This window comes from Malaclemys terrapin, chromosome 4 (genome assembly GCF_027887155.1).
Source record: "Malaclemys terrapin pileata isolate rMalTer1 chromosome 4, rMalTer1.hap1, whole genome shotgun sequence".
Classification (NCBI taxonomy): Eukaryota; Metazoa; Chordata; order Testudines; family Emydidae; genus Malaclemys; species Malaclemys terrapin.
The window spans coordinates 47,077,717-47,103,562 of record NC_071508.1 but is presented as its reverse complement, the minus strand read 5'-3'; the positions used below and the strand labels follow the sequence as shown (position 1 = coordinate 47,103,562).

The window sequence follows — 25,846 nt, the reverse complement described above, 5'->3', positions numbered from 1 at the left end:
TAGCTTTACAAAGTAGACTATGAACTCCTGTTGGGCAGAAGCCTAGACATTTTACAGTGCCTTGTATAACTAGTGTTGCTGCATGAGTTAAGTTATGTTTACATAGTACATAGTTTTCTATTGTGGCACAGAGGTTAATTAGTATTAGAGCGTTATTCTGAACACTGAAACAAAGGAACAACAATAAACTCGCATACTTTGTTTCCTCCTGAATCGTCTATAGTAGAAGAGTATTCTGGCTGTTTCATCCATGAAAGACGTTTCACCTTTGAAGCCAGAAGCACTGTAACATTTGATTTCAGGGACAGAATGAATATCTGCTAAAACATGTATTGATGTGCAGCGGATGCTGCGGACACGTATTCCCTATTGTGGGTCTGATTGTGCTGCCCTTACTCATGTTTAAAATCAGTGGAACTATTTGCGTAGTAAGGGACTACTCACTTGAATAAAGGTAGAAGAATCAGCACCGCTGGGGTGAAATTCACCCCTCTGCAGAGGGACAGCACAAGCACCATTTAACTCCCGCTATTCTATTGAGAGGCCTTAGAAGTCGCATTGTGCCAGGGACCAGCACAACATCAGAAGTGAATTTTACTACAGACATCAAAAAGAAGCTGGCATTCACTTTGGGAAGTTCACTTGCATAGGAAAGGGTTTGGTAGCTGCAACAAGTGGATGCTTAAGGTGAAATCCTGGCCCCACTGAATCAATGAGAGTTTTGCCGTATTCAGTGGAACCAGAAGTCACACAGGACACATTCACTTTTTTAACTAACCCTGAAAGCATTTACTCTAAAAATGTAAAGAAATATAGCTCATTCAAAAAGCTAGGGGGTATGTGTGGAAAGAAAAGCTGTGCAGGCTGCATAACCGATTAAACATTATTTCTGAAACCGCATATCTGAAGCAACTATAAAGTGCTCGTTTCAAATTTTCACCTTGATCCTGGCCCCACTTCAGGGAAGCAGTGATATTTGGTACACCCCATTGTCTTCAGTGGAACTTAAGCACATGCTTAACTGTAAACACATTTGCTTAAGTGCTTTCCTGAATTGGGGCCTCTTCGAGGTGCTGAGCACCCCAAATGGGAAATTCCTTCACTATGGAAAATCCTATGCTTAACTTTGATTTACTGTTTATGGCATTGTTTAAAATGTAAAGGTGAAGCAGGTAACAAAACCTAAGCATGTTTGTATTTTGTGAAAAATCTTTTGGTAAGCAGTCACATGCAGCCAGTGACAGATTGTGTGCAGTAGATCCCAGTTATATGTAGAATTGATTTGATTTCAGCAGGATTTGGGGAATGCAACAGGTCCAGACATTGTCTGACATTGGCCCATTCATATGATAGCTACAGCATTCATTCAGTGCATTATATGCTTTTATTTTAATATGCAAAATCTTTTACATTTAATTTAAAACAGTCACTGATCAAATGACAGATTATGGATCAAAGACCATGAAAGCCTATTGTGTAATGGAGGACTACTGGCATGCCGTTTGATGTCCTATTAATGTTAAGAGAAGGGAGCTGTTAGTTAGGATAAATAATACTAACAATTAAGGAATTTAAATAAATATTACATTAAGGAAAACAAATAAGCAAACACTAAAGTAACACTAAGTGTCTAAATGAAAAACCTACCAGCCAAACAAACGGAGGAAAGTCAGAACTGCAATTGCTAACGCATCACTTGTCCTCACTCACACACTGCCATTTGTGCCTTAGGTTTTTGTGTAAATGTTTGTTCCATCTGTTAGAATAACTGGTCCCAATGAGTGAGAGGAGAATAAGGATCTTGGGTCCGTTTAAGACTTCTTGTGCTTTCCATTAGTAGCACATACACACTTCCTCACTGTTGTGCTTGCCTGCTCTACTTTTTTGTACCACATAAAGTGATGAAGGTGGCCAATGTAGTGGGAAAGAAATATACAGGTCTGTTCATGAAGTCAGAACAAATTATGTTGACTCCCTATTGCAATGACTGAACCAAGTTCTATGTTTTAGGTGGGTTTTTTTGTTTGTTTGTTTTTCTGGGGGCGGGGGAAAAGTCTGCTGTGTAAAACCCTCCAATCCTTCTCCCTATTGCTTATATAATATGAAAGAAAAAATGTTACATATTTTACTGCCATTTAAGTTTAGCCATGTCAAATTTTAGCCAGGGCTTGGAAACAGCCACAACAGGCCCATAAGCCATGTTGTATCAATGGATCTATTATCATCTTTTTCTCCAGATCGCTAGCTTTCATTTAAAAAAACAAACAAACCAAAAACAAAAACCTAAATCACTAGATTTTAGGGTTGCAAAGAAACCTCAAAAGAGCTGGTATGTTGGCAGAGAGTCTGAAATACTAGCTCTGAAGGTATGAGGAATTCAACCAGGAATTAATTCAGGCAGGCCCTGGCCTGTGTTATGTAGGACTAGATAATCACAAGGGTCCTTTCTGACTTTATAATCTAGGAATCTCAGTGAGGTGGTAACTCACATCCCCAATGATGGTAATTCACTCTCCACATTGTTAACAAATTTCATTTCTCATGTAAGGGTTTATCTGCATACAAAAGGTATACTGGTTTAACTACACTAAAGTGGTGCAACCCACCCTCCTTGCAGCACAGACAGTTATATCAGTATAAAGGTGCTTTATACTGCTATCGCTATACTGTAGAGCAGGGGTTCTCAAACTGGGGGTCGGGACCCCTCAGGGGGTCATGAGGTTATTACATGGGGGGGGGAGGGGTTGCACTCCAGCATTTATAATGGTGTTGAATATAAAAAGTGTTTTTAATTTATAAGGGGGGGGAGGTCGCACTCAGAGGCTTGGTATGTGAAAGGGATCACCAGTACAAAAGTTTGAGAACCACTGCGTAGAGCCACACAGGCAGGAGAATAAGCTGTACTATTTCAGGCATCTCTATCCCATATAACTATGTCCGCACGAGGAGTGGTAACGATAGAACTTTTTTTTTTTTTAAATCAACAATCACACCCCCTAACCAACATAGTTCTACTGGTATAAAATCTGTACCTAAACCAGTCCTAAGAAAGAAGAGGGAAGATCACAGACCTGCACAATTTACTGTTAGTGACTTCTCCTTTTGGTGCTATACCACCACTTATTTTGTTTCCCCAGCTGAGAAGGATCCAAGCTCAAAGAGCCTAGCAGAGCTCCGGGGTGGAGTACATTCCAATCCCACCGCGGGAAAGCCCAGTTCAAGGAGTGCAGTGGAACCAAGCAGCAGTAATCATATTTTGAACATCTGCATATTCAGGAGTGGCGTGAGTTATATGGGCCCGTGGTGCCTGTGCTCCAGGAATATTCAGGACCCAGGGGCCCAGCTCCATCAACATTCGTAGCTGGGTCTCTCCCCCGGCCCTGCCTGCCGCCCCCCGTGCGCCTCCCTCGGAGCATCTCCCGTCCCCAACTGCTGCCCCCAGGCGATTTAAAAGGGCCTGGGAGCCACCGCCAGCCGCGCAGTGGGGCTAAGGCAGCTTCCTGCCCAGCCTCGCTCCGTGCCACTCCCGGAAGCGGCCAGAATGACCCTATGGCCTGGGGGGGGGGTGTGTCTCCCCGCCCCAAGCGTCGACTCTGCAGCTCCCATTGGCTGGGAACCGCAGCCAATGGGAGCTGCAGGGGCGGTGCCTGTGGGCAGCGGCATGCGGAGACCCCCCGCCTAGGAGCTGCTGCCAGAGGGGCGTGTGGGTCGCTTTCGGGAGCCACTCAAAGTAAGCATCACACCCCTCATCCTCTCCCACGTCCCAACCCCCTGCTCCAGCCCAGAGCCCACACCCAAACTCTCCCCCAGAACCAGCCCCCCGCATTCCCTCCGGCATCCCAACCCCCACCCAGATCCCACACCCAAACTCCCTCCTAGAGCCTGAACCCTGTCCTGCACCCAAACTCCCTCCCTGACTCCTTAGTCAGGTATGTGTGTGTGGAGGGAGCGGGGGCAGGACTTGGACCCATCTGGGCACCACCAAAAATTATACAAACCTGTGCATATTCTACTGTAAGCAAAAAGAACAGGAGTACTTAGAGACTAACAAATTTCTTTTTGCGGATACAGACTAACACGGCTGCTACTCTGAAACCTACTGTAAGCAGCATCTCATTCACAGGAGTGCAGCATATTTTGTAAGTGGTGTGTGGGAGAGTACTGCTCCCTTCCCTTCTGCCTCCATCTAACCCCTAGATTTTAGCCTGGACAATGTCCCTTTTAATCAGGTCTCTCAGAATATCTTAATAAGTAATGATATAATTAATACTTGGCATTTACACAACTGTTCACGGTCAAGGTATTTTACCAACTTCTGCCTGCTAGAAGATGGAAAATTTCCAAAGGATGGACATTTCAATAGGAAACGGATAATTCGATTTTTTTTTTTGGTGGGGGCGGGGGTCAAAATAAACAAAACATTTCCTTTTTTTGGACCCCTCTACTCTGCATTTCTGATGCACCCATCACCCTATCATTTAGGTACTACAGCTTAACTCACCTTCCTAATTGTAAAGAAATTGTTTGTTTTTATAGTTTAAAATGCAATTTGTTCTAAAAACTACTGAATTTGCCCTCAGAAACACCTGCCAAAAGCAAATTTCACATGAAACGGGGGGGGGGGGGGGGAGGGGAACACAAACACCTCTTCCCAAACTATCAGCACAAAAGCTGATCTATAGCCTTCATCCTGCAATTCATTGTGCGTGGGTAGACTGGGAGAGTTTCATTCAGAGTTCAGCAGACTTTTCCAGTATGATGAATTACAGGATCCAGGACTTGAATGATCAAAGTGCTGTAGTAGGAGATAAGAGCTTCCAATGTGAAAAAGTGTCCTGCATTCTTTAATGTAGCTTAATAGAGGAAGCTTACATAGCATGGTGATGGGCACTTCAGAAATGCAGAGAGAGGAAATAGGTTAGGTAGGTGAGTGGAGGGCTGCCCTGGACATATGAGGGGGTTGGGGGTGTTCATACATTTAATGGCCAGGAAAGGCAGAAGTAGCCTAGGGCCGTTCTCCTTTTGTCTCTCCTGGCATGCGAGCTGGGGAGGGTCCCAGATACCTGGCTGTCAAGAGGACAAAAATCAGGAACCTCAGCCCACTGGTTTCCAGCAGGACAGAGAGCCGGTCTGGTGACTTTTAGGGTTAAGGGGCCTCCCCATCCCCCAGCATCCGGCCTGAGCGCTCAGCCCAGCCTGGAAGTGGCTTGAAGCCTTGAGAAAGTTCCAAAGGCCGCTGCGGGGCTGAGTCACGCTATGGGCTGGGCAGCAACTGCATTCCTGAGCAGTGTCACTGCTTGGGGGCAGGCAAGGGGAATAGAGGAAGAGAAAGGAGACAGGTGAGGGGCTAGGTAGATAGAGGGGATGGGGAGGGGGGAAGAGACACAGGAAGAGAGAAGAGGCTTGGGGAGGGTTGCCAGGTGTGGTTGGATGTATTCCTGGAGGTTTCATCACATTACAATCTTGAATTAAAGATTAATCTTTAATTCCTAGAGACTCCAGGACTATCCTGGAGGACTGGCAACTCTGGGGGGGGAGAGGGAATGGGGGAGACCTGAAACAGATGGGAGGTTGGGGGAAGGGCACAAGCAGAAGGAATGGGGGGATAGGCAAGGGAGTGGAGCAGAGGGAGAGCTGTAGAGAGGCAGGCTGGGGACTCATGGAGGCCAGGCAGGGAACAGGGGTGGAAAGGAGAGGGGGGTATGAAAGAGGCTGAAGTGGGAGGGGGCGGGGATGCAAGAGACGGTGTGAGATGAACCGGCTTGGAGCTGGAAGGGGATGGGGTGCAGGCGGAGCCTGGGGCCAGTGGGGGAGGAGGTACCGGATACTCAGGCGCGGCTCGGGGAGGGACAGGGCCGGGGAGGGGAGGCCGGGGGTGGGAGACAGCAGGGCTGGGGAGGGAGGGGCACCGGAAGAGCGAGGCGCTGACTCACCGCAATAAATTGTTCCCCATCCAGCGCCCTTTGCCCATTGCAGCTGGAGAAGGCGCAGGAGCAGCTGCAGAGTTCACCGCCGCGCCGCAGAAGGAGCCCGGGGCGGAGGATGAAGATGCCGGGCGAGGTGATCCGGGAGGGCGAGCTGGAGAAGCGCAGCGACAGCCTCTTCCAGTTCTGGAAGAAGAAGCTGGTGGTGCTGACCAAGGACAGCCTGAGCCTCTTCCCGGACGGGCACAAGCGCGCCCGGGGCAAGGAGCTGGGCTTCCACTCCATCCTCAAGGTGGACTGCGTGGAGCGCACGGGCAAGTACATCTACTTCACCATCGTCACCACGGACCGCAAGGAGATCGACTTCCGCTGCCCGGACCAGAGCTGCTGGAACGCCTCCATCACCATGGCGCTCATCGACTTCCAGAACAAGCGGGCCATCCAGGACTTCAAGAGCCGCCAGGAGCTGGAGCAGGCGGCGGGCAGCCCGGAGCGGCGCCTGGCCCGGGCGCCCTGAGCAGCCCGCGGGGCGGCAGGACCGGGAGGAGGTACGGCGAAAGGTGAGCCGCGGGGGGGCCCGGGGAGCGCCCCTCACCCTACCAGCGCGGGCCGAGGGGAGCCGAGCGCGCCCCCAAGGCTCCGCTGGGCTCGCAAAAGACGCGCTGCGCCTTAGCCCGTCTCCATTGAGCTTCACGGGCTGCAGGGCCAGCGGCGGGAGACCAGAGATCACAGGCAGGCGAGCTTGCAACGCGCTCGGCGTCTGTTTAGTGTCGCGGGAGGCATTTCTCCCCCCAGTTCCAGACCGGCGCCGCTCCCGGGCTTTAAACAGCGGCTGAGAGCACGTGGCTCTTGCTGCCTTTTCACAGGGACTCCACATCTCCCTGGGATCGGCCGGCTCTGCCCGTAGCACTCGGACTGAACCGGCACCCCTTGGCTTTAGGCTTAAGCCCCCCCCCCGGACTTTTGCATTGGCTAAAACCGTAGCCCTGGCGCCTGCACGCAGATGCACTGATTGAATTAGCAGAGCCGGCCCGTACTGAAGGGGTTGAATGGACTTGGCCCCACAGCGGCCCCTGCTGGGCAGTGCAATTTAATGATTCCCGGAAAGCACCAATATATTGTCTTTGGCTTCTTATGAAAATCAAACTACTGTTGGGCTGTTGCCTTCCTCTGCTCTCTCACTTGGGCTGGGGACCTCCTTCTGCGGGTCTGACACTGGCTGGTTCTCCCTGGGAAGACTCTCCCATCATGTGTTCGAGGCACTTAGCAGCACTGGATTTGGGTTTTAATGCTTGAATTGGGGAGGGGGCTTTGAGGGTCCAGGCCCTCTTACTACTTTGAGGGGCTACCTCACTTCTGTCTTATTCAAAGCACGGGGTGGGCTGTTTGCCTGTTTCAGGCTTTCATTAATTCACCTCTCCCCTCATAATTCAAGCAGTGGGCATGGACTTTACATGCTGCAGCTTTTGACTGGAAAGTAATACTAGCCTTTAGACTGGCACCAATGCTGCTCCTTAAGCCATTGTGGCCAGCAGAGAACGCTGAAGAGTTGTAGACTTGGCGCTCCATTTTGGAGGCTGAGCTTTTTGCCCATTTGTGAGTGTTACCTAGCAGGGATCTCTGGGTGATGCTGGGCATGGTTACTAACTAGCAAGAGCAATTTAATAATTGTGCCACTTAGTTAAGGAAATGTGGACAGACACTTAATGGGGGCTTCTTTAAGGAACTCTGTATATAGGCTGGGATTTTTAAATATGAGTGCCAAACTCCCTTAGGCTCTTACCCCACAAGAATACTGCTGTATTGTTCCACTTCTGACTTATTTTCTGTTGCTCTTTTTTTAGAATGCACTGCTGGACGATAAACCAGATCAAGTGACTTGGACTGAAATGGGTCAAGGTACCAATGAAGGAAAGCAAAGAAGGTGGCTGGGAACAGTTGGGTTTCCTCCAAGTCTGAGGCTGCTGAGCAAAGAGCCCTGAGCTTCGCCTGAGATGCATTTTAAAAACCAAAGACTCTTTCAAAAGGACTTCTGGTGAAGCTTCAAGCAGTTTCTAAGTGGCACAGCTTTGCAAACTACTCTTATCTATTTATGAGATGCAAAGAATATTCAGCGCCCATTGGTGCAAAACAAACCCAATTTAAATTATTTGTGGTATCTATATTTGTATTTATTTTGATGAATGTCTTTAAGCAGATGTCTTAATGTTGCTTTTGCATTAATGTGTCCATTCCAAATAAATTACTTGAAATGTTCACATTTTATTACTATACACTGTAGTGCAGTATGTTTTTTAGTGCCGGTTGCAGAATAATAGTTCATAGATACCATCTGTAAATAGGGCTACACTAATCTATCCAAACACTTTTGTTAATAAAAATACTAATGTGCTTTGATAACAGAAAGCTGATATGTCTGTAGGAAAGGGCCTGCTTCAATTAGTCTCCAAGCAGAAAATCAGTTACAGTATAGCAATTCCTAATTTAGATGCATCAGACCACTGGCCCTTCTAATCCAGAATTCAATAGTCAGGATTAGTTGAGTCTGAGGAAGGTGCAAGAACCCCTGCAGTCACCAGTTACAGAATAAAAGTGCCTTCCAGAATGCTTCCTCTAATACCCCCTGCTTGCTTAGTCCAGAAGAATAGGGATAGTTGAACTGGTTCAGGATAAAATAAAGACCAACATATAGAATCTGAGGAGTTTGGTAAGGTTTATATAACAAGTTCCCTGTCGTTTCACATCTCCATGCATCTTTGCAGTTTCTAGATCCAGCCAGGATTAGCCATGCTGAATGGGAGGGGCTGTTCTCAAGGGGTTCCAGAGGCAGGAAGTGCTGTACATCTTATCAGCTTCTTCTTAGGACACTTTGCAGAGCCAAGGGGTTGGCGAAATAGCTGAACTTCTTGGTACTGTGCCTATGAAAATCAGGTTTTGAGACTTATTGCTAATTAATCTACATTTCCTTGAGAGTAATTCTGCAACATACAGCTATCCTTTCTCTACAGCTAGAAAGGGGAGGTATAAGGAAAAATGCATTTGGTACTGAAACGGAGTTGCAAGACTCTTCCTGTGTAGTGTTTCTTACGAATGGTCTGAAACTGAAATCCTTAATAGGGTAAAGTTCCCACTGACTTCCACAGAGTCTTGCTTGAGGGAGACCAGAGAGTATTGGTGGAAACTACAAAGATTATACTGAGAACAGCATGTAGGAGGGTTAATTAAGGGCTGATTTAAAGCATAGTTCTAATAAGGAGCTAGTCAAGGGTGTGGCTCAAAAGGGAAGTGCATGCTCATCCAAGAACTGGGAAATGCCATGGCTATAAATTACTAATGAGGCTTTGTAAGTTATGGACTAGCTGCTTTTTTCCCACAGAATGAAATAGGTTTCAGCTAGCTGTTGCTTGGACCATCTTGAAGAAAGTCTTTGTTCTGATTCCCTATGTATGGCTGGTGGGAAGAAATGCTCTGCATTGAGGGGTTTGTGCATTAAAGCAGAAGGATACAGTACCTGGCTTCCAGAACCTAGAGGTTTTTCAATTACCTGTACTGCAGCCTGGAACACTCTCCTAAAGAGGTGTGAGTTTCTTTTTTTTCCAGGTGGGGTTAAAGCATGACTTAAATATGGATTCAGGTAGCTAACTTTAGGACACCATGTCTGAAAAATCTGGATGATGTGCCTTTACTTCCATTCTACAGTGTAAGAGATGATAGACCCACCCCTGTAAGTGGGGGTAGCTGAAATGCAGTTGCTGAAACTTCTGTAACTATTAGCACTCAATGTATTGCTCAGAGGCCTAAATGGGGATCTGAGCTTCATTGTGCTAGGCACTGTTAAAACAACCTGAGCTAGTCAGTGCCTCCCCTTTACTACTAAAGAGGGAGGGCTGCATTCTGACTGGGTTCATTGACTTCAATGGAACTATGCTGATTTACATCAGCTGAGGATGGGGTCCTATCTCTTGTAATAGTGTTGAGCCCAGATGTCTGCAAACTATCAATGGTGTGGAATATCATATACTAAGGCTTTGTAACCGCTCCAATAGCAAAAGTTAGTGTATATGCTGCTGAAATGCAAAGTGTTGGCTTAAAGCTACTTTTATTTTCAATCTGGGGTGATAGAGGTAAAAGTCCTGATATATAAACATTGCCCATTTTAGTTTTTGTGGATAAAGTAGATTTACATGTAGCCTGGATTACTGAACTTTCTCCTCATTCTGGGGTACTTTATTCTTAAAAATATACAAAAACAGAGCTATATTGACAACCAGTTGCAAATAACCAAAGGCTGAGACTCCAAACATCTTGTACAAAATTCCACCTAGTGTTGGGCCCACTGTCCGTGTCAGGGGAGGAACAGATGCACATATCCCAAGCATGGCACCTACAGAAGAGGGGAGAGAAAAAGTGCATACATAAGTAACCAATTAATTCTAATTACAAAGGTTTAATGATAATTTGTTGAACAGACATAGCTTACATGGACCCTGTGTGTCCAGAAGTGTACAACTTCCACCGTGAACCATCTCAACTCTCCACTGCAGTGTTCGCACAACAGGAATACTATAGTAAAGGGCAATCAGATTCTGCACTGTTCAAGAAAGAATTCAGTGCCCAATACTGGGAGCGAGGCTCTGTTTCTGGAAATAGTCCTCTTAATTTGGCTTGCAACTGGGAAAATTTATTTCATTGAGGGCGTGGTAATTTAGTACTCTGTCTCTTGCAAACCTAGGAAGATCAGACTTTTCTAATACAATAATTAGATGAGGCAGCTACCAGTGCATTTCCACCTTACTAAAACAACCTATTACAGTTTGTCCTCATGCTCAGGATGTTAAGGCTTTGCAGTACAGCAACTTGGCTCTGAAAGGCTGGGCTCTAACTAGTCTTTTTCAACAGAACAGATGATGCCCTAGAAAAACCTCACAAATAAAGATTGCTTCTATATGAATGAATACATGCTGGATACAATTATCTAGCTCCACCAGATTCTTGTGCCATGCTGGGAGCTTAAAGGGAGCAGGAACCACAGACCATGAGAAAGCACTTACTACTTGGCAACGCAGGGCCACTTGCATGTGTGCATGCAGATGAATGGACATGGAATATTATAGCATGTGTAGTATGGTGCAGGCACATTATTCTGCTATTCATATAGGAAAACCAGTATATCACCAAAATGAAAAGTCTTAGAACAGGACAGCAGGGAAGGAGAAGGGAGATAATCTTAGACTTTGGACACAAAGTGGGGTGTTTTTTGTTTTGGGCCCATTTTAAATATTGATATCATTGTTTCACTGCTTGCACAGGTGAGAGAACTCTGGATGTAGGCATTTGGACTTTACATAAAGATCCTGCTGTCAGGTATGGCACCATGCATGGAGGCCTGCCTAGTTAAATGGGAGCACAAATGCACTATTGATTCTACTAGTTATAAAGTGATGGAGGACCATGTAACTGGAACAGAACTGAGTCCAAAAATCTTTAGGGGAGTGTGAATTAGAGGAAATCTGACCAGTCCTCAGTCTAATGCAAATTTAAGCCTGCTGTACTTCTATTCAGAATGCTAGTTTGAGAAGGGAGCCAGTAGGAGGGGGAGTAATATGTGTGTGTGTGTGTGTCTTGGAAAAATCTTTCTGCCAGATCTTCTGGGTACTGCTCCCCATCAATGAGCTGGGTGGATCCCCAAAATTGACCTCTCCCCAGTGGGAGCAATCACACAGCCACCAAGCTTTCTGGGCAGGTTCTACAATTTCCCCCCGCCTCCAGGCATTTGAACTAAACTAATTACTATATACAGCAGCCAAACTGGCTCCCAACAGTTGAGCTGGCACTTTGTAGTGTGTGGGTGGGTTGTGTGTGTATGTTTAATCAGATATCCATCCTCTAAACAGGCCCAGGCTCCAGGTCTGCACCTCTGAAAGGTTTATTTTGCTGAAAGATAATTTCTGTTTCCTAAAGAACCAGCTAGATCCAAATTAGACCCCCCAGTATGAACCACCTCTGATCTTTAGGCAGTTTGAATTTTGCAGCGTGGGACTATAGGGCTAGTCTACACTGGCAACGCTAAAGCGCTGCCGCGGCAGCACTTTAACATGCCTTGTGTGGTTGTGGTGCAGCTCCCAGCGCTGGTGCACGGTCTACACTGGCACTATATAGCACTGAAACTTGCTGTGCTCAGGGGGGTGTTTTTTCACACCCCTGAGTGAGAAAGTTGCAGCATTGTTAATTGTCAGTGTAGACAAGCCTTTTTGGGATGGGCAGGGACGCTTTAATGTTTTGTGACAGTGGAAAAGAAAATCCTCACTGGACAACCGGCTTCCACTAACTTCTATCCAGTCTTCCAGGTCTTTCATAAGAGGGGCACTCTAATCTGGGGCTAATCCCCTCTTTATCATAAAGGCCTGACCCAGCGCTTATTAAGATCAATGGAAAGACTACAACTGACCCAGACAATACTGGATAGGGACCTTAATGAAAAGATCTTCAGAAGATTCCTTCAGAAAGACTCAAGACAGACACAATTCCAAAGGGAGTTCCTCAAGCTGAACTGGCGAATAGAACAATTTTGTGACCGTGAGTGTTCTTTAAATTGACTAAAAATCTTCAAGGCTAATGCCACTTCCTATGTTTTTGATGTTAAAAGCTTTAATGTCACAATATCACATCAATCTTCAGAGCTATTAAAAGGGAGAGATTTATTAACAAATGCAACTAGAAATGACTAATTTGTAGCGTAAATTGTACATTTGTACAGTTGGGACAATAGTTTTATCTGGAATGTGGGTGGAACGGCTACTGTATGGTGCCACCCATGACCAGAAATGGATGGCAGACATTTTAGTAACATTGTTTCTCTGGAACACACCCATACTACATTACACAGGTAGTCCAAAGAAGCAGCTTACACACTGAAATTGCTCTGCTAGGTCAGGCACTCTTGATTTCACTGTTGCCTCTGCCTTGATGTAAAGTTTTAAAAACAAAATCCTACTTGAGAAAGTGAATGACGCTCAGCACTTGTCTTTAGTATCAGGCTGTACAAGTTTTACCCTGACCTCCTCATGCTTTTGCTAAAGAACTGCAATCCTGACCTGCAGCAGCACCTCCTACCAATCTAGTTTTGAGCCCAAACACAACTCTGCCAACGCACCTCAATGCTGACCTGCTACAATCCCCTGCCATTGTAGTCCTTGGCCCATGCACAGCTCTCCAAATGCACACAATCTTTTCTTGCAACATTCCCCAATGTGCTAGTTCTGGGCTCCATACAACCTTTGCATTGCAAGTGCACCTTTGTCCTAAGTTGCAGTATCACCCTCTCCACTGTCCTTCAGCAGAGACTGCCAATCTTGCTGAATTGGGGGTGGGAGGTGACTTAATAATGTACGCAAACAAACAAGGACTATGAAGAGGCCACTAAACTCATGCTCACTTGTGACCGAAGTTAGCCTCTGGGCTTTGAAAGAGAAGCATGCTCCATTTTTCTTCACAAAAGCCTTTTGAGAGCAGTCTGGATGATTTCCAGATTTGCTCTATGTTTAAATGCCATTTCTGCCCCTCCTCCACTGCCCTCCCTCAAACATTTTTTGAAGACTTGAAACTCCTGGTTTTCATTCGCACAGAATCGAGTCCTGGAAAGTTCTGTCCTTAGCTCAGTGTGAACTAAATACGTTTTAGCAAACAAATTAAATTCTAACCGAGATTCAATGGCTCTAAATGCTCACAATGTATGCGGGATAGATTTCAGCCTTAAATTAATCAGGCTAACAATGGGACATTGTCATCCAGAAAAATCCCAAAGTGCTTTACAACCTTTGACAGACTGTACAAACTTTGAGTTAAATTTCAACTGGGCTCTGTATAGACACTTGCCCATAAAGCTGCAGCCGGAATGGGGAATGCAGGATAGAATCTGACTGGTCCAGTTATGGATCTCTCAAAAGAGAACAACTCCACAGATATTTGTGGAGTGGAGCCATGCGGGCAGGGCTTAAGAGAGCAGAAGTATCACCTGCAGATAGGTACTAACTCATCTTAATATGCCCCATTCCACACAAAAGGACGCTCTACTTCTAGCAAGAATAATTTGGACAGAGATGGTGGGGGCCAAGCAAGGCTCACCAGAACATTGCTGTGGCAGCACAGATGTGTGCACACATTTTCTGGCCACATCTGAAGTAAATAAATATACATGCCCACCATTGAACCACAGCCTCTTCCATGGCAAAATGCAGCAACTCTTTTAACAGCACATGGAAACATCAGAAAATAATTTAAGCTCAATTATTATAACCAGCTGCAACCCAAAGCTGTAGCTGCTATGTATGGATTATGGTGTCTGGCTCTGTGGGTAACCATCAGCAGTTTCGCTGTCTCTTCACATAGAACAGTGAAGCTGTCAGGCAGAAGTCTTTTGTTTTGTCCATGGTAGATAGGACAATAAGGTTGCTTGGCAAAACCCAGGAGTCTGCTGGGCTTAGCAGCCTCTCAGTTGCCCACTAAGATATTGGAAAGGAAGGTTCAGAGTGTCATGCTGATGTTGGTACAATATGTATGGCACTGCATCCTGGGAGAACTCTTTCATTGAAGGAAGGCATGGACATTCAGATGATGAAGACTTTTTCAGGACTTTGACCCTTCCTCTCCAATAGGGTGATGGCCAGACACTTCCTTTATTATAATACACAGAAATCATGACTCCTTTTAAGTTTCATGTCTATGGTGACTCTCTGCCTGAACAGGGCCCCTCATTTGCAAGAATATGCGACCATGTTTCAATACTGAGCATTTATTGTTTATCATGGTGTCCCATAGCCTGGTTTTGCATGAAAAGAAGCACCTGAGTAACTGGAAAGCTATGTGGACCTTTCCTTGTTGGATCCAGCCATATGGCTGGGTATTTGCAAGTGGAAGTGCAGGCAGCAAGAGCCTGAATGACTACGAGGAACATACAGTCATAAATGGAGTGTTTGGTCAGTACTGTACAACCTAGTCCTCTGTTCATTCTGTACCTGCTCATCCTGATTTCCGACATAAATTACCTGCAATTGTTTGAACAGGATTTCTCAGGGAATGGCACGTTTCTCAGAAATGTGCCTTACTGTAAAATGAAAACTGCACAACCACACTGCAGCAGTGTGGCAAGGGCGCTATGAAGTGTGACAACCTTAAAATATGACTCAGCTCATTAGCTGTCCTATATTGTAGCTCTTCCTTTTATCCTAGCCTCTTCAAAGGCCAAATCTATTAATCTCAATCTTATGATCCTAAATCAGAGGTCCCCAAACTGTGAGGCGTGCCCACCTAGGGGCGGTGCAGAGGAATGTTCAGGGGGCTCTGCTCCTGGTCTCGCCCTCAGCTGTGACCCCAGCCTCAGCCCCCTTATTCCTGTCCACGTCCCCCCCTCCCAGAGCCATGACCCTGCTCCAGGGGAGGAGGGCGCAGACATGGGTAAGGGGGGAAATGAGGTAAAAAGTTTTGGGAGCACTGTCCTAAGTGCAGAGGGCTGACACAAGGCCTTGTGATTCACCTAAGCCGTAAGCATAAGTAAAGCTTTGCACAGCTCCTCTGCAGCAAGGTGGATTTTAGTCTAAGTAAAGGCTGCAGGATTCTGCATCTTGTTATGCTGTCAGTTGATGCTGGTCACTGGCTCACTGCAGGCCTCCTTGTAAGTCTAGGCCTGCTTCTTCTGACCAGCATTCATTGGTTGGCAGAGATGCAGGACTAATACAGGTTACGCTTTGTTCTTAGTCAAATTATGCCTGATGGGATGTGCTGGGAACTCGGCATTCTTCCCACAACGCTCTAAGTCGTGGTTGGCAGCACAGCATCAGCACAGCAGCGTTTATGCACATGCCAGCTCACAGCTTGAAACCTCAGGCTTTAAAAGTCACAAGGCACAGAGTCTGAGCTGGAAGATCGTCTAATTAAAAAAAAAAAAAATCTAGTCTTTTCACAAGTCTTACCAGTGTCAGAAGGAGGGACGGACTTGGTGAGAATGCTGTCCGTAATGATGCCCATAGTGCAGAGTGCAAATACCATGGGGAGAGCAATGATGCAGTAATGGAACACGTTGGTCATCAGCGCCTAAGTGACAGAACAAAATATACCACGTCTATTAGAAAACCAGCTCCTGGGCAGCACAAAGGATAACGTCACTGATGAGATACAATCCTACCTGGATTTTCATAAATACATAGTGCACTAGACTCCGGGTTGGTGTACAGTGATGAAGCTCTGATGCAGCACCAATAGAAGATCCAGCCCATTCAAATCACTTCTGTTAAATTTGTGTTTAATGCATTATTATAAACATTCAGTATATGTAAGAAACTATAACCTGTACATTAAGGTAGAACCTCATCTAGTTTTGCTTTGCTAATTCACAAAGCGTGACAATTCCCACAATCCCCCCCTCCTTCCCCCAGGCTGTCTGCTCCACCTCTCAGGAAAAATTTAATAGCAGGGGCCTGTAGTACAGTCTCTTTAAGTCTTCATTACTTATACAAAACATGCTACAGCACCCATTATAATGCATCATCATAAATAATTAAAACTAAACTTCGCTTGTCAAAATAAATGAACACAGCACATTATGTAATACTGTACCCTTGGGATCGCTAATCCTGTTTGTCAGTATACTTGCTAATGAATTCACTGAATTCAGTAATCTGGAATGGGTCTCCCAGTCATAAGGACACGTTAATGAGCATAATTAGTGACTGTAACAATTTTCTTATTGCACATGTTCTGAGCAGAGACGTCATTTCAGCAGTTTATTACTTAAACAAAAGTACAAGAATAAACTTCTTATGCAGTGGGGCTAAACCAGCTCTGAATTCATTCACAATCCCGACTGGTCAAATGAATGGATTTCTTTGGAGCACGGAAAGGAAATTAATGCCCCTCCTCCCTCGCTCTGTACTGGAAGTCTCTTAGCCTATGTTTGCTTTTGAGGTGTGTTTCTTTTACTGTCATCTGGAGATCATTTATATCCTTTGTTAAGCTGGAAGTTTTACTCATTGGATCATCCTGCATGGATTTTCCTTTCATAAAATCCAGTCAGCGACTCTTGGTTACAGAGAGAAAACAAGCCCAGAAACATACCTAACTCATGACCTGCTCATGCTGAGGTTTAAAACATTTTCCTGACTGGATTAAAAAGTATGTATATATTAAACCTCTGTCTGGAGGCAAAGGTAGATAAGTCCCTTGATTTCCATGGGACCTTTGCCTAAGTTTTGGGTCAGGACTAAAGGATATAGCCTTGGTGCACAAAATATTCAGACCAGTGGATGGATGATAAGAGCTCCTTTGCTAGAGCAAATGCTTCTAGAGCTCATGCAGGGATCTCAGGAGAGAACACAGCTTTAACACTCCCCTGACCTCTGGAAATTGTCTGCCACCTGGGCAGTGTAGAGGCAGCAGAACCATGTCTCCCTGAATTAGACAATAAATGCTGGACGGGCCCTTCAATAACAAACAACAAAAGTGGGGAATGACCGTTAAAAGCAGAGGGAGTGCTGGGGAGAGTGCTTCCCCCCGCTGAGGCCCTATAGGAATCAGGGTTGGAAGGCCTCAGTATGAACATGACTTCCAAACCTGGAATTTATTTTTCAGATAGTGAGGGTTGTGCCTGGGGTCCCAGGAGGGGGCTCAAAGGCAGATGGATGGGAAACAGGAGAGAAGGGGCAGGGCAAGTCAAAAACATGCACCCCCTAGAGGAAAACATCCCTCATGTGACTGCCAAACCTTTCTGCAGCCCCTCCCAGACCCCGTTAACTCATAAGCCTTCCCACATCTGCAAATGAGAAGCATCATCTCCTCTGACCACTGATTGCCCATCCCGGCTGTTCAAACTCCCCACATCTCCCAGCTGACCCACCCCTGCTGCATCTTCAACCTCCAGGTAATAGGCACCCATCATCTAGACTCCTTTCAAGCTGCAAAATTATCCTCTGAGGCCATGAAAAGTCCCACCAAGCACCTCCTGTGCTAGATGCCAAAACCCTTCCAGGGAGATTTTTAGGTTTCTTTTTCAAACATCTGCTTTCTCTACTTGCTTCCACTCTTGAGGAAAAGGCTTTGTTTTGCAGACATGGCATCCATTGGCAGGCCAACAATAGCAAGTACATAGTAGGAGGAAAATATTAAATTGATCTATTTTTAATGCTCATGCTTGAAAGGGAGGGAGGGGGAATTAAAGTCAAACATTTTATGACCCCAGATCTGTAATCTGAGTGCTGAGGGCAGCCAGGGCCCCCCTGACACTGCAACAAGCTGCCTCAACAAGGCTCATCCCTGTTGGGACCTCCATTATGAAAAGCCACCCCACACACAGATGTTTTCTTGGCAGCCCCTCGAACAGAGGACTTTTTAATAAGCTCTCCTGGGTGGAAAGGACTGCAGCTGTATTTTCCTATGAATAGTTGTCCTAGGAAGTCATTCCCGACCCTTGTCTCTCAGGCCCATGCCGTCAGGATGTCCCCAAGCCCCCTAGGCATGTCCTAACTGCCAGCTCTGAAGTGAATTCACAGCAGAGTTCCCCCACAAAGTTAGTAAGAACTTCTTTGGGCTGGATTTCTTCCAACCGTGGCTCATTAATCCATAGTTATATGTGCTGCCCTGCAACAACACTGATCTATACAGAGGAAACTTAAATTATGCTCTTTAAATTACTCCCTTTTTATCCTTCCTCATTATTATTACTAAAAACATGCATCCTATTCCTACTGCTTTGGATGGGTTTCAAGTCTTTTCAATGACACCTCATCTAACAAATTCACAAAACAAAGAGTCTGAATGAGAGCTGCCATCTTGCTTGGCTCATGATGTTCTCATTACTGCCTTCGCTCATTTCTAAATCTTCTGAGGTAATTAAAGTCTGGAGCATTGACAGGAATGCTAAAATGTTTCAGTGAACCTGCTCCATCACTCCTGAGACAGCAAGACTAAGGAGGGTAATTGGGCTCCACTCAGGTTCTGCATCTCAGGCGGTGCCATTGAAGTTCATCCATTAGGCTTGTTTCAGGCCAGCTGTGTGTGTGATGATGATGAATGGCATGCTGGACTTATGGCAGCACAGTATGCAACCCCATGTAGGACCCATATTGTGCTCATGATTTTGATTCCTCAGTTCTCTGGCTGGTAGGGTTTAGAAAGCGCTGCTAAGACATGCCATTCTATCTGGGTTGAGCAGGGAACAGGTGATTTGCACCCCTTTGGTTTGACCCAATTTGGTGCTCATGCAGCCTCTGTGTGGAAGCACAGATCAGCACAAAGCAATCAGGTGACTTGGCACAAGGTCACCCAATGAAACGATGGTTTACTTTCTCAGATTAAAACTCCAGACCTTCCTGGTTCCTAGCTCTGTGTTCTAACTTGTATAGGGGACACAGTGTTGCCTAGTAGTTCGAGTATGGGTCTGGAAGTCAGGAAAACTGGGTTACTATTCCTTCCTCTGGCATGGATTTGATATGTCCTCTTGGAAAAGTCACTTAACCTCTGTGTGCCCACAAACAAGGTTACAGTGCAACAGGTATGTGAATAAGACCTGTCATTTTTGCCACAGTAACACGGCCATTTCATTGCAACATACACAATAATCAAATGCTAGTTAGAGGGTTCAAGGCCAAACTATTCAGTGAATTTCTAAAGGCCAACAGCTGAATCTATTGTCATTTTTCTCTGTCATCCTCGTCCAAGACTTCATGCACCCTGGAGTCTTGGCAGTTCTTGGCAGTTCAAGACTGAGGTACACAAAAATTGTTCTCTGCTTCATTCCAAAAAGGCACTAAACTTGATTGTTCAAAACGACCAACCCCTAATATCACTAGCAAACTTTTGTCAAAGTGTGGGTTTTTTTCCTGTAACTTTCACTTACTTTCAGAGAAGTTCAGGAAACATAACCAAGCAAAAACTGAGGGTAAGATTTTCAAAAGCATCAAGTTACTCAGGCCAGTTCTAAACATGGTTTTGTACTGGTATGACTCTTTGGGTTAGGTGTGTTGTGGGATTTAGTTATTGTTGTTTTTGTTTACCAAAAGAGTTATACCAGTACAACCTCTAGTGTGGTCACAGTTAGGGCTTATCTACATTACAGTGCCTTGGTTGGTATACCTATACTGGCATAGTCTCCTAGTGTGTAGACACAGCATAAGCCAACAGTAGTTCTGTCCGCACAGTAATGTCCTTGAACGGCATTAGCTAAGCTGATGGAAGCACTCTTCTGTCAGCACAGTTCTTACACTGGGGATTTTGCTGGCATAGTTGTATGAAACAGCAGGGATGGGTGGGTGCGTGAGTGCGTGTGATGCCAGTAAACTCTGTTGGGTAGATGAGGCCTTCCAGCAGTATGAAGTTTTCTTATACTAATACTAATACAGCTTGTTCCCTTTCCCATATAGGAAGCACCTTTATACCACTCTAACTGCATCCACTAGTGTGTTGTACTGATTTAACGGCACCAGTACAGGTTGAGAGTATAACTTGTATGTAGACAAGCCCTTTAGGAACACAAGTTTCACTGAAAGTCAGTGAACCTTTTGACCTAAGTCACTAAGGGTTTGTCTATGCTGCAAAGCCATATTGCTTTACTTCATTAAAGCAGTACAACCTCTCTATTGTGGGCATGGTTATATTGGTAAAAAGGTGCTTCATGTCAGAATAGCCATGCATGTATGGGAAGGGGGATAACTATGCTGATAAGTCATACTAAACATACTAATATAACTGCATCTACACGATAGCTGTTACCTGTATAGCTATATTGGTTTTTTAAAAAAAAAAACACCCCTCACCAATATATTTATACCTGCATAACTTTTAAATGTAGGCCAGGCCTAAGGTTCTTTTAAAAATCCCACCCATTGTCTTACCATAGCAAGGCCCACTCCACTGAAGACTAAGACACTCAACATGATCAGGGTCCTCTCTGTAAAGCGACTAGTTAGTCTTCCAATTACCAGACCCTGAACAACCTAGAAAAAGAGCAAAGACACATATATGTTAAGTACCATATGAAATATCTTACAGGGCAAGCTAGAGAGGTGGAGCTGTTGCTAGTGTTTCAAGCAAGGGTCTGGGAATCAGGACTTCTGTATTGTATTCCCAGCCATCACTGATGTGTTGAGTGACCTCAGGTGAGCTACTGACCACCTATTCCTCAGTTTTCCCATCTGTAAAATGGAAATAAGTGTACGTCACTATCTCAGTGGGTGGTTGCAAGACACAATTCATTAGTGTATGTCAAGCACTTGGACCTGAAAGGCACTTGGGATTCAAAGTGCTGTGTTATGAAATGCATTCTAGATGAAATTTATCCTGTGCAGAGGACCAGCACAAAATCTATGTGTCACTTAGGACCTCTATGTAGGGTTTAAATGGATTTAAATGTTTTGTATTCCAATGATAAAGCTACACAAATCTGCCAGAAAGATATATGATATCCTCTAGGGTGTGGATTTTCCCATTAAACCGTGTTCTTACTAGAACTGGTCAAAACTTTCAAATGAAATTTTTTTGGATGTAAAATGCCTTTTATACCGACATGAACATTTTTATTAAATATAATTCATTTTGGTTGAAATTTTTCATTTTGATAAATGTTGCAATTTTTTTCCTGAAATTTTCATTTTGATGTGGGGGACGGGAGGAGGAACACACTTGCCTTTGCTTCTCTTCCTGTGTTTTTTATAAGTATAAAAAGTATTGCAATGGGTTTTAAAACTGGAAAAAAGTGAGAGAGTAGGTTATTCTCCACCCTGAGTGGGAGGGAAAAAATTTAAACAATTTTTTTCACAAAAAATTAAAACCCTCATGAAAAATTTCAAACACAATGAAAAACTATGTCTTTTGACTCTTTTCATAAGATATACTTACCTTTTTCCATCCAGCTCTTGTAACTATGATTTTGTTTTGCTTCCCCCTCCCCTGAGAGTGAGTAAATACTATAAATATAAATTAGAAATACCAAATAGATCATCTTCCTGATACAGTGATTCTGAGTGCTCAGTACACTCCTCAAGATAGTGTAATAAACATTTTAATTTAGGGACAGGCATGATAGAAACATCTGTGGAATACTGGAAAAAGTAATGAATTTTTAACAAAAAACTGAAGGGACACTAGCAACAGTTACTCCCAGCCTTTGTCTTGTTTATAATGATGGTAAGCTCTTTGGGGCGCAAGTAGTGTCTACACTGAAGCACTACAGCAGCACCACTGCAGTGGTGCAGCTTTGCTGCTGTAGCCTTTTAAGTGTAGACATACCCATCGTAAAATGCCTAAAACGATGAGGCCTTGATCTTGGCTGAGACCACAAAGCACTATTGGAAGGTAAAGACTGCAACATTCAATAACTACTTTAAAAGAATGTTGAGGTTGCCAAGTCAAGCACTCTAAAGTGAGGAAATACTAGAACTAAGGTTGCCCATGTAACCTTAATTCAGCCCCCCTTGTGTGTATGCATTATGATACAAGCTTTAATTACATGATCACATGCTATTTTTTCCATAGGGCACCTGTTTCACTGAATGCACACGAGGGCCCTTTGCTGGGGATTAATCAGGATTGGATAGTGAAAGAGACTGTTGGACCCCTGATTCATTTGTTCAGAAGTGAAGAAGGCTGGGGCTAGCAGGAAGGGAAAGGATAATCTCATGGTGAAGACAGCTGAATGCCTCCTTGGAGAATTTGGTTCTCTCTGCTTCTATCTCTGTGATGCTGGGCAGTCACTTAAACCAAACTTTTCACAAGTAGCCACTAACTGTATGTTCCTCAATTTCTGGGTACCCAACATGAGACACCTGGAGCTGGATTTGCAAAATTGCTAAGCACTCACAGCTACAATCGAAGCTGTGCTCTGAACATATAAAATCCTATAAAAATGCTAAATACTCTGAAAATTCAGGCTCTTGGGCCAAGCCCCACAAAGGTATTTATGGACATTAGGCGCCTAAATACCTTCCTGGCTCAGAGTCATGGTGCATGAAAACTAGTGGACATCTTGGTCTTAATTTCTCTATATTTCAGTTCCCCACCAGTAAAGTGGTGATAATAACAGCATCTATTCTCACAAGGGTGTTGAGAAGATAAATTCATTGATGTTTGTGAAGCACTCAGAGGCTATGGCAAGAGCACCACAGGTATAACCATGAGGAGATTAATTATTGTGTATTCAGTGCTGGGTTTGTTGATATGCAGTAAATGAAGACGGGGGTCACCCACTGAATGTGAAGGAGAGAAAAAAATATTGAATAACTGGCTTTCACTGAATGAGGCAGGGATCCTGTGGACAAATAGTATGTGATCATGTAATTAATGACCTGGCACATTTTGGATGCTACTAGGTCGACTAAAAAGTGTCATGTGAGGTCTCAAATAAAAGCCAGTGTCACAGTGGTCATCGATATTATTGCAAAATGTATGTACGGATGTGTGTAAGGATTTATATATAGAAACAGAAAATTAAATTTTTAAAGTCATTGTCTAGGGACTGGTCACCAGCAAAGGTGTAAAAATATGTTTTCTGTCAGACAAGAAATGTTAATCTATCCGGCTGTTTACATGTATATTAAGTATTGTATGGCTGACAACAGGTCTCCTCTCACAAGACTAAACTGGATGATAATACAGATTGTAAAAATTTCAGAGAGAGAATAGTAACAGGAAGAACCAAACAATGTGGGGGGCATGGGTGACCCGTGAACCACCAGCTTGGGGATGCTAGCCCCCAGCCCCACCCCTTCCACCTGAGCCCCCACCCCTTCCGTGCCCCCCCTCACCGGAGCCCAGACCCCTCCCACTGCAACTACCAGTCCCCACCCCGGGCTAGTGCCCCCAGCTCTGGAGCACCAGGAGGGCAGGTGTTGCGGCCCCAGCCCAAGCCGGGGCCACCGCACAGGGGGAGCTGCAGAGCGGGAAGCAGGAGTGGGCCTAGGCACAGAGCATGGGCGGGGACACACCTGGCTGTTTGGGGAGGCACAGCCTCCCCCAGACTATGATACCTGCCACCTATGGCTGGGGGGGCGGGGCAGAGGAAGGGAGACCCCCTATCTTGAGGTGCACATCAAAGGTTTGCTCTAGTGTATTTGGGTAACAAAGAGGACACCCTGGCATCCTTCTCTGAAGAAGTAAATTGCATCTTCTTCCTGGAAGAGGGGTCTCATGCAGGCCTGGCTGAAAACACTGGAGAGAACTGGATGAGATAAGCTTCTTTGGACAGGAGGGTAACTTGTTAGTAAATTTTAGTCTCTAGGAAGCATGTATGTAACCATGTGTTTCCAGTCTTCTTACTCACTCTTACTTGAATCTCTGTTCATTGATAATGACCTTATTCTTGCTTTCACTAGAAACATTCCTAAGTGCTGTGGTGATTCTGAGTGCAATCTTACAAGCTGGCGTGTGCTGTTCTTCTGGGAGCAGCAGGCCTGGTAATTCTGAGAGCGTTCAGTGGGCAAGGGGCTGGGCACAACAGGAAATGCTCCCAAGGACTCAGGGTTTGGTGTGTGCCTCTTGCTAATGTGTACGGATAGAGGGAGCCCTGGAAGGCAGTGCTTGTGTTGCCTGAGGCTGGTGGTTTCAGGGAGCTGATCCACAGCAGCCACAGAGAAGACTTCCTCACGCTATGGGCAAGTGATGGTGACGTGCTTCTCAACCTGGGCTACCCTTGGGGAGCGTCACAGCATTAATTGGCACCCTCAAGCCCAAGGCAGAGCCTCAAAAGACTGAAAAGAAGAGAAAACAACAATATGGGGGGTGGGGCGAGGGGAGGGAGAGATAAAAAAGCACATCCATGATCATACCCTCAGTTCAGGTAAATCAACGCCTGCACAATTACTTCAATGTACACCAGCTAAGGACCTAGGGTGCTAAAACTCTCTCTTTCTCTCTAATACATGAAATTTACTCACTAAAAGTTGTCTGGGGCTACTGTGGTCTCTGTCCTTTGGAGCAGCCAGGAACAGGGTTAAGCAGGAGGGAGTGAGCAGAAATACTTATCATACCCTGGCCCTCTCAGCAATGGGAGAATGGGAAAAGTGGTGAAATAGCCACATCTATTCTAGTTACCAGTAGCAGGAAGGAGGGGGAGAGGCTGATGAGAATGTTGCATTGGAGCTGCAGTGAGCCACAGAATAAATACTGTGTGACACCCTAACATTGGCCTGCAATGCTATGTCAATATATGGGGTGACTGTCAGAATAGCTGGGTGAGCCAGCTGAGGTGGGAGCAGTCTGTCAGAACTACCAGGCAGCCGGGAATTCTCCCAGCAAGGCAGCACCACTGAGCAGACTAAAGTTGCAGCTTTGATTAGGAACCTTCTTTGGGATCATCTGGTTAGGTCCTTGCTTGTGGGCTCTGGTTGATTGGCATGGGTCTATCACAGGACTTGCAGGGAATGACCTCAGTGCTCACCAGCTCAGGCATAGGGATGACTCACTAGTGAGGCTGAGCGAGGCCAACTGCAAATCATGCTGTGCAATGGCAGGAGGTGGTTAGTGGGGTGATGACAGCGCTACAAGCAATTTGTGGCTCCATTCAATGGAGGGAGGAGAAGTGGCTGAGTAATGCTTCTCTAGGCTTACCTTTTTAAAAGTGTGCCGTCATTCGCCTTTTGCAACATTCCAGTCCAACTAATGAAATCTCAAGGAGATGCATGCCACGAAGGCCTGCTACTGCTGGAGTGGACCTGCAGCTTTGCTGAGTCATAGCTGCTCACCCAACAGGTATTGTAATGAGATCTGGAGTGGAGATGAGCCCCTCCCAAGGCCCAGTTTGATCTCTGTGTGACTGACTCAGCCACAGTGAGTTTCTAATACCGGATTAGAAATCTGAGCTACTTACCTTTTCACACTGAGCAATGCAAGTCTGAATTTTCTCAGACCTGAACTGAGTGTGTGTCTTTATTTAACTGGGTTAC

At 45.3% G+C, this 25,846-nt stretch overlaps 2 protein-coding genes and 1 long non-coding RNA gene across 9 annotated transcripts in view; 1 reads left to right on the top strand and 2 right to left on the bottom strand.

Annotated features, from left to right (window-relative positions):
- The window catches only part of LOC128835763 (uncharacterized), a 36,845-nt gene extending 30,803 nt beyond the window's left edge, over nucleotides 1-6,042 (bottom strand). The window contains exon 1 of the long non-coding RNA XR_008444697.1: nucleotides 5,934-6,042. This is a non-coding gene — a long non-coding RNA (uncharacterized LOC128835763). The remainder of the gene's footprint in view (nucleotides 1-5,933) is intronic.
- Nucleotides 5,257-8,197, top strand: PHLDA2 (pleckstrin homology like domain family A member 2). 2 transcript variants are annotated; one of them, XM_054025413.1, is made up of 3 exons: nucleotides 5,257-5,339; nucleotides 5,958-6,472; nucleotides 7,769-8,197. In XM_054025413.1, exons 1-2 carry the CDS (start codon nucleotides 5,257-5,259, stop codon nucleotides 6,439-6,441), a joined length of 567 nt encoding a protein of 188 aa, XP_053881388.1. In that variant the 3' UTR covers nucleotides 6,442-6,472; nucleotides 7,769-8,197. The 2 variants fall into 2 exon arrangements, with proteins under 2 accessions (XP_053881388.1, XP_053881387.1); XM_054025412.1 differs by having other exon boundaries at nucleotides 5,958-6,484.
- Nucleotides 8,198-8,618: 421 nt separating this feature from the next.
- SLC22A18 (solute carrier family 22 member 18) overlaps nucleotides 8,619-25,846 on the bottom strand; it is a 127,540-nt gene continuing 110,312 nt past the window's right edge. For 5 of the 6 annotated variants that reach the window (XM_054025402.1, XM_054025401.1, XM_054025403.1 and 2 more), the window contains 3 exons: nucleotides 20,804-20,905; nucleotides 15,893-16,013; nucleotides 8,619-10,308 (listed from right to left, as the gene is read on the bottom strand). In XM_054025402.1, the coding sequence (XP_053881377.1) occupies nucleotides 10,121-10,308; nucleotides 15,893-16,013; nucleotides 20,804-20,905 (411 nt within the window). In that variant the 3' untranslated portion in view covers nucleotides 8,619-10,120. The remainder of the gene's footprint in view (nucleotides 10,309-15,892; nucleotides 16,014-20,803; nucleotides 20,906-25,846) is intronic. The other variant, XM_054025405.1, reaches the window with a different exon arrangement.

Excerpts from the sequence above, each read along its gene's own strand:
- PHLDA2 (XM_054025413.1), top strand. The coding sequence starts at position 5,257 with ATGGGCTGGGCAGCAACTGCATTCCTGAGCAGTGTCACTGCTTGGGGG. Across the intron at positions 5,340-5,957 it reads GAGGAAGAGAAAGGAGACAG|CGCCCTTTGCCCATTGCAGC; the intron begins GTGAGGGGCTAG and ends TTCCCCATCCAG.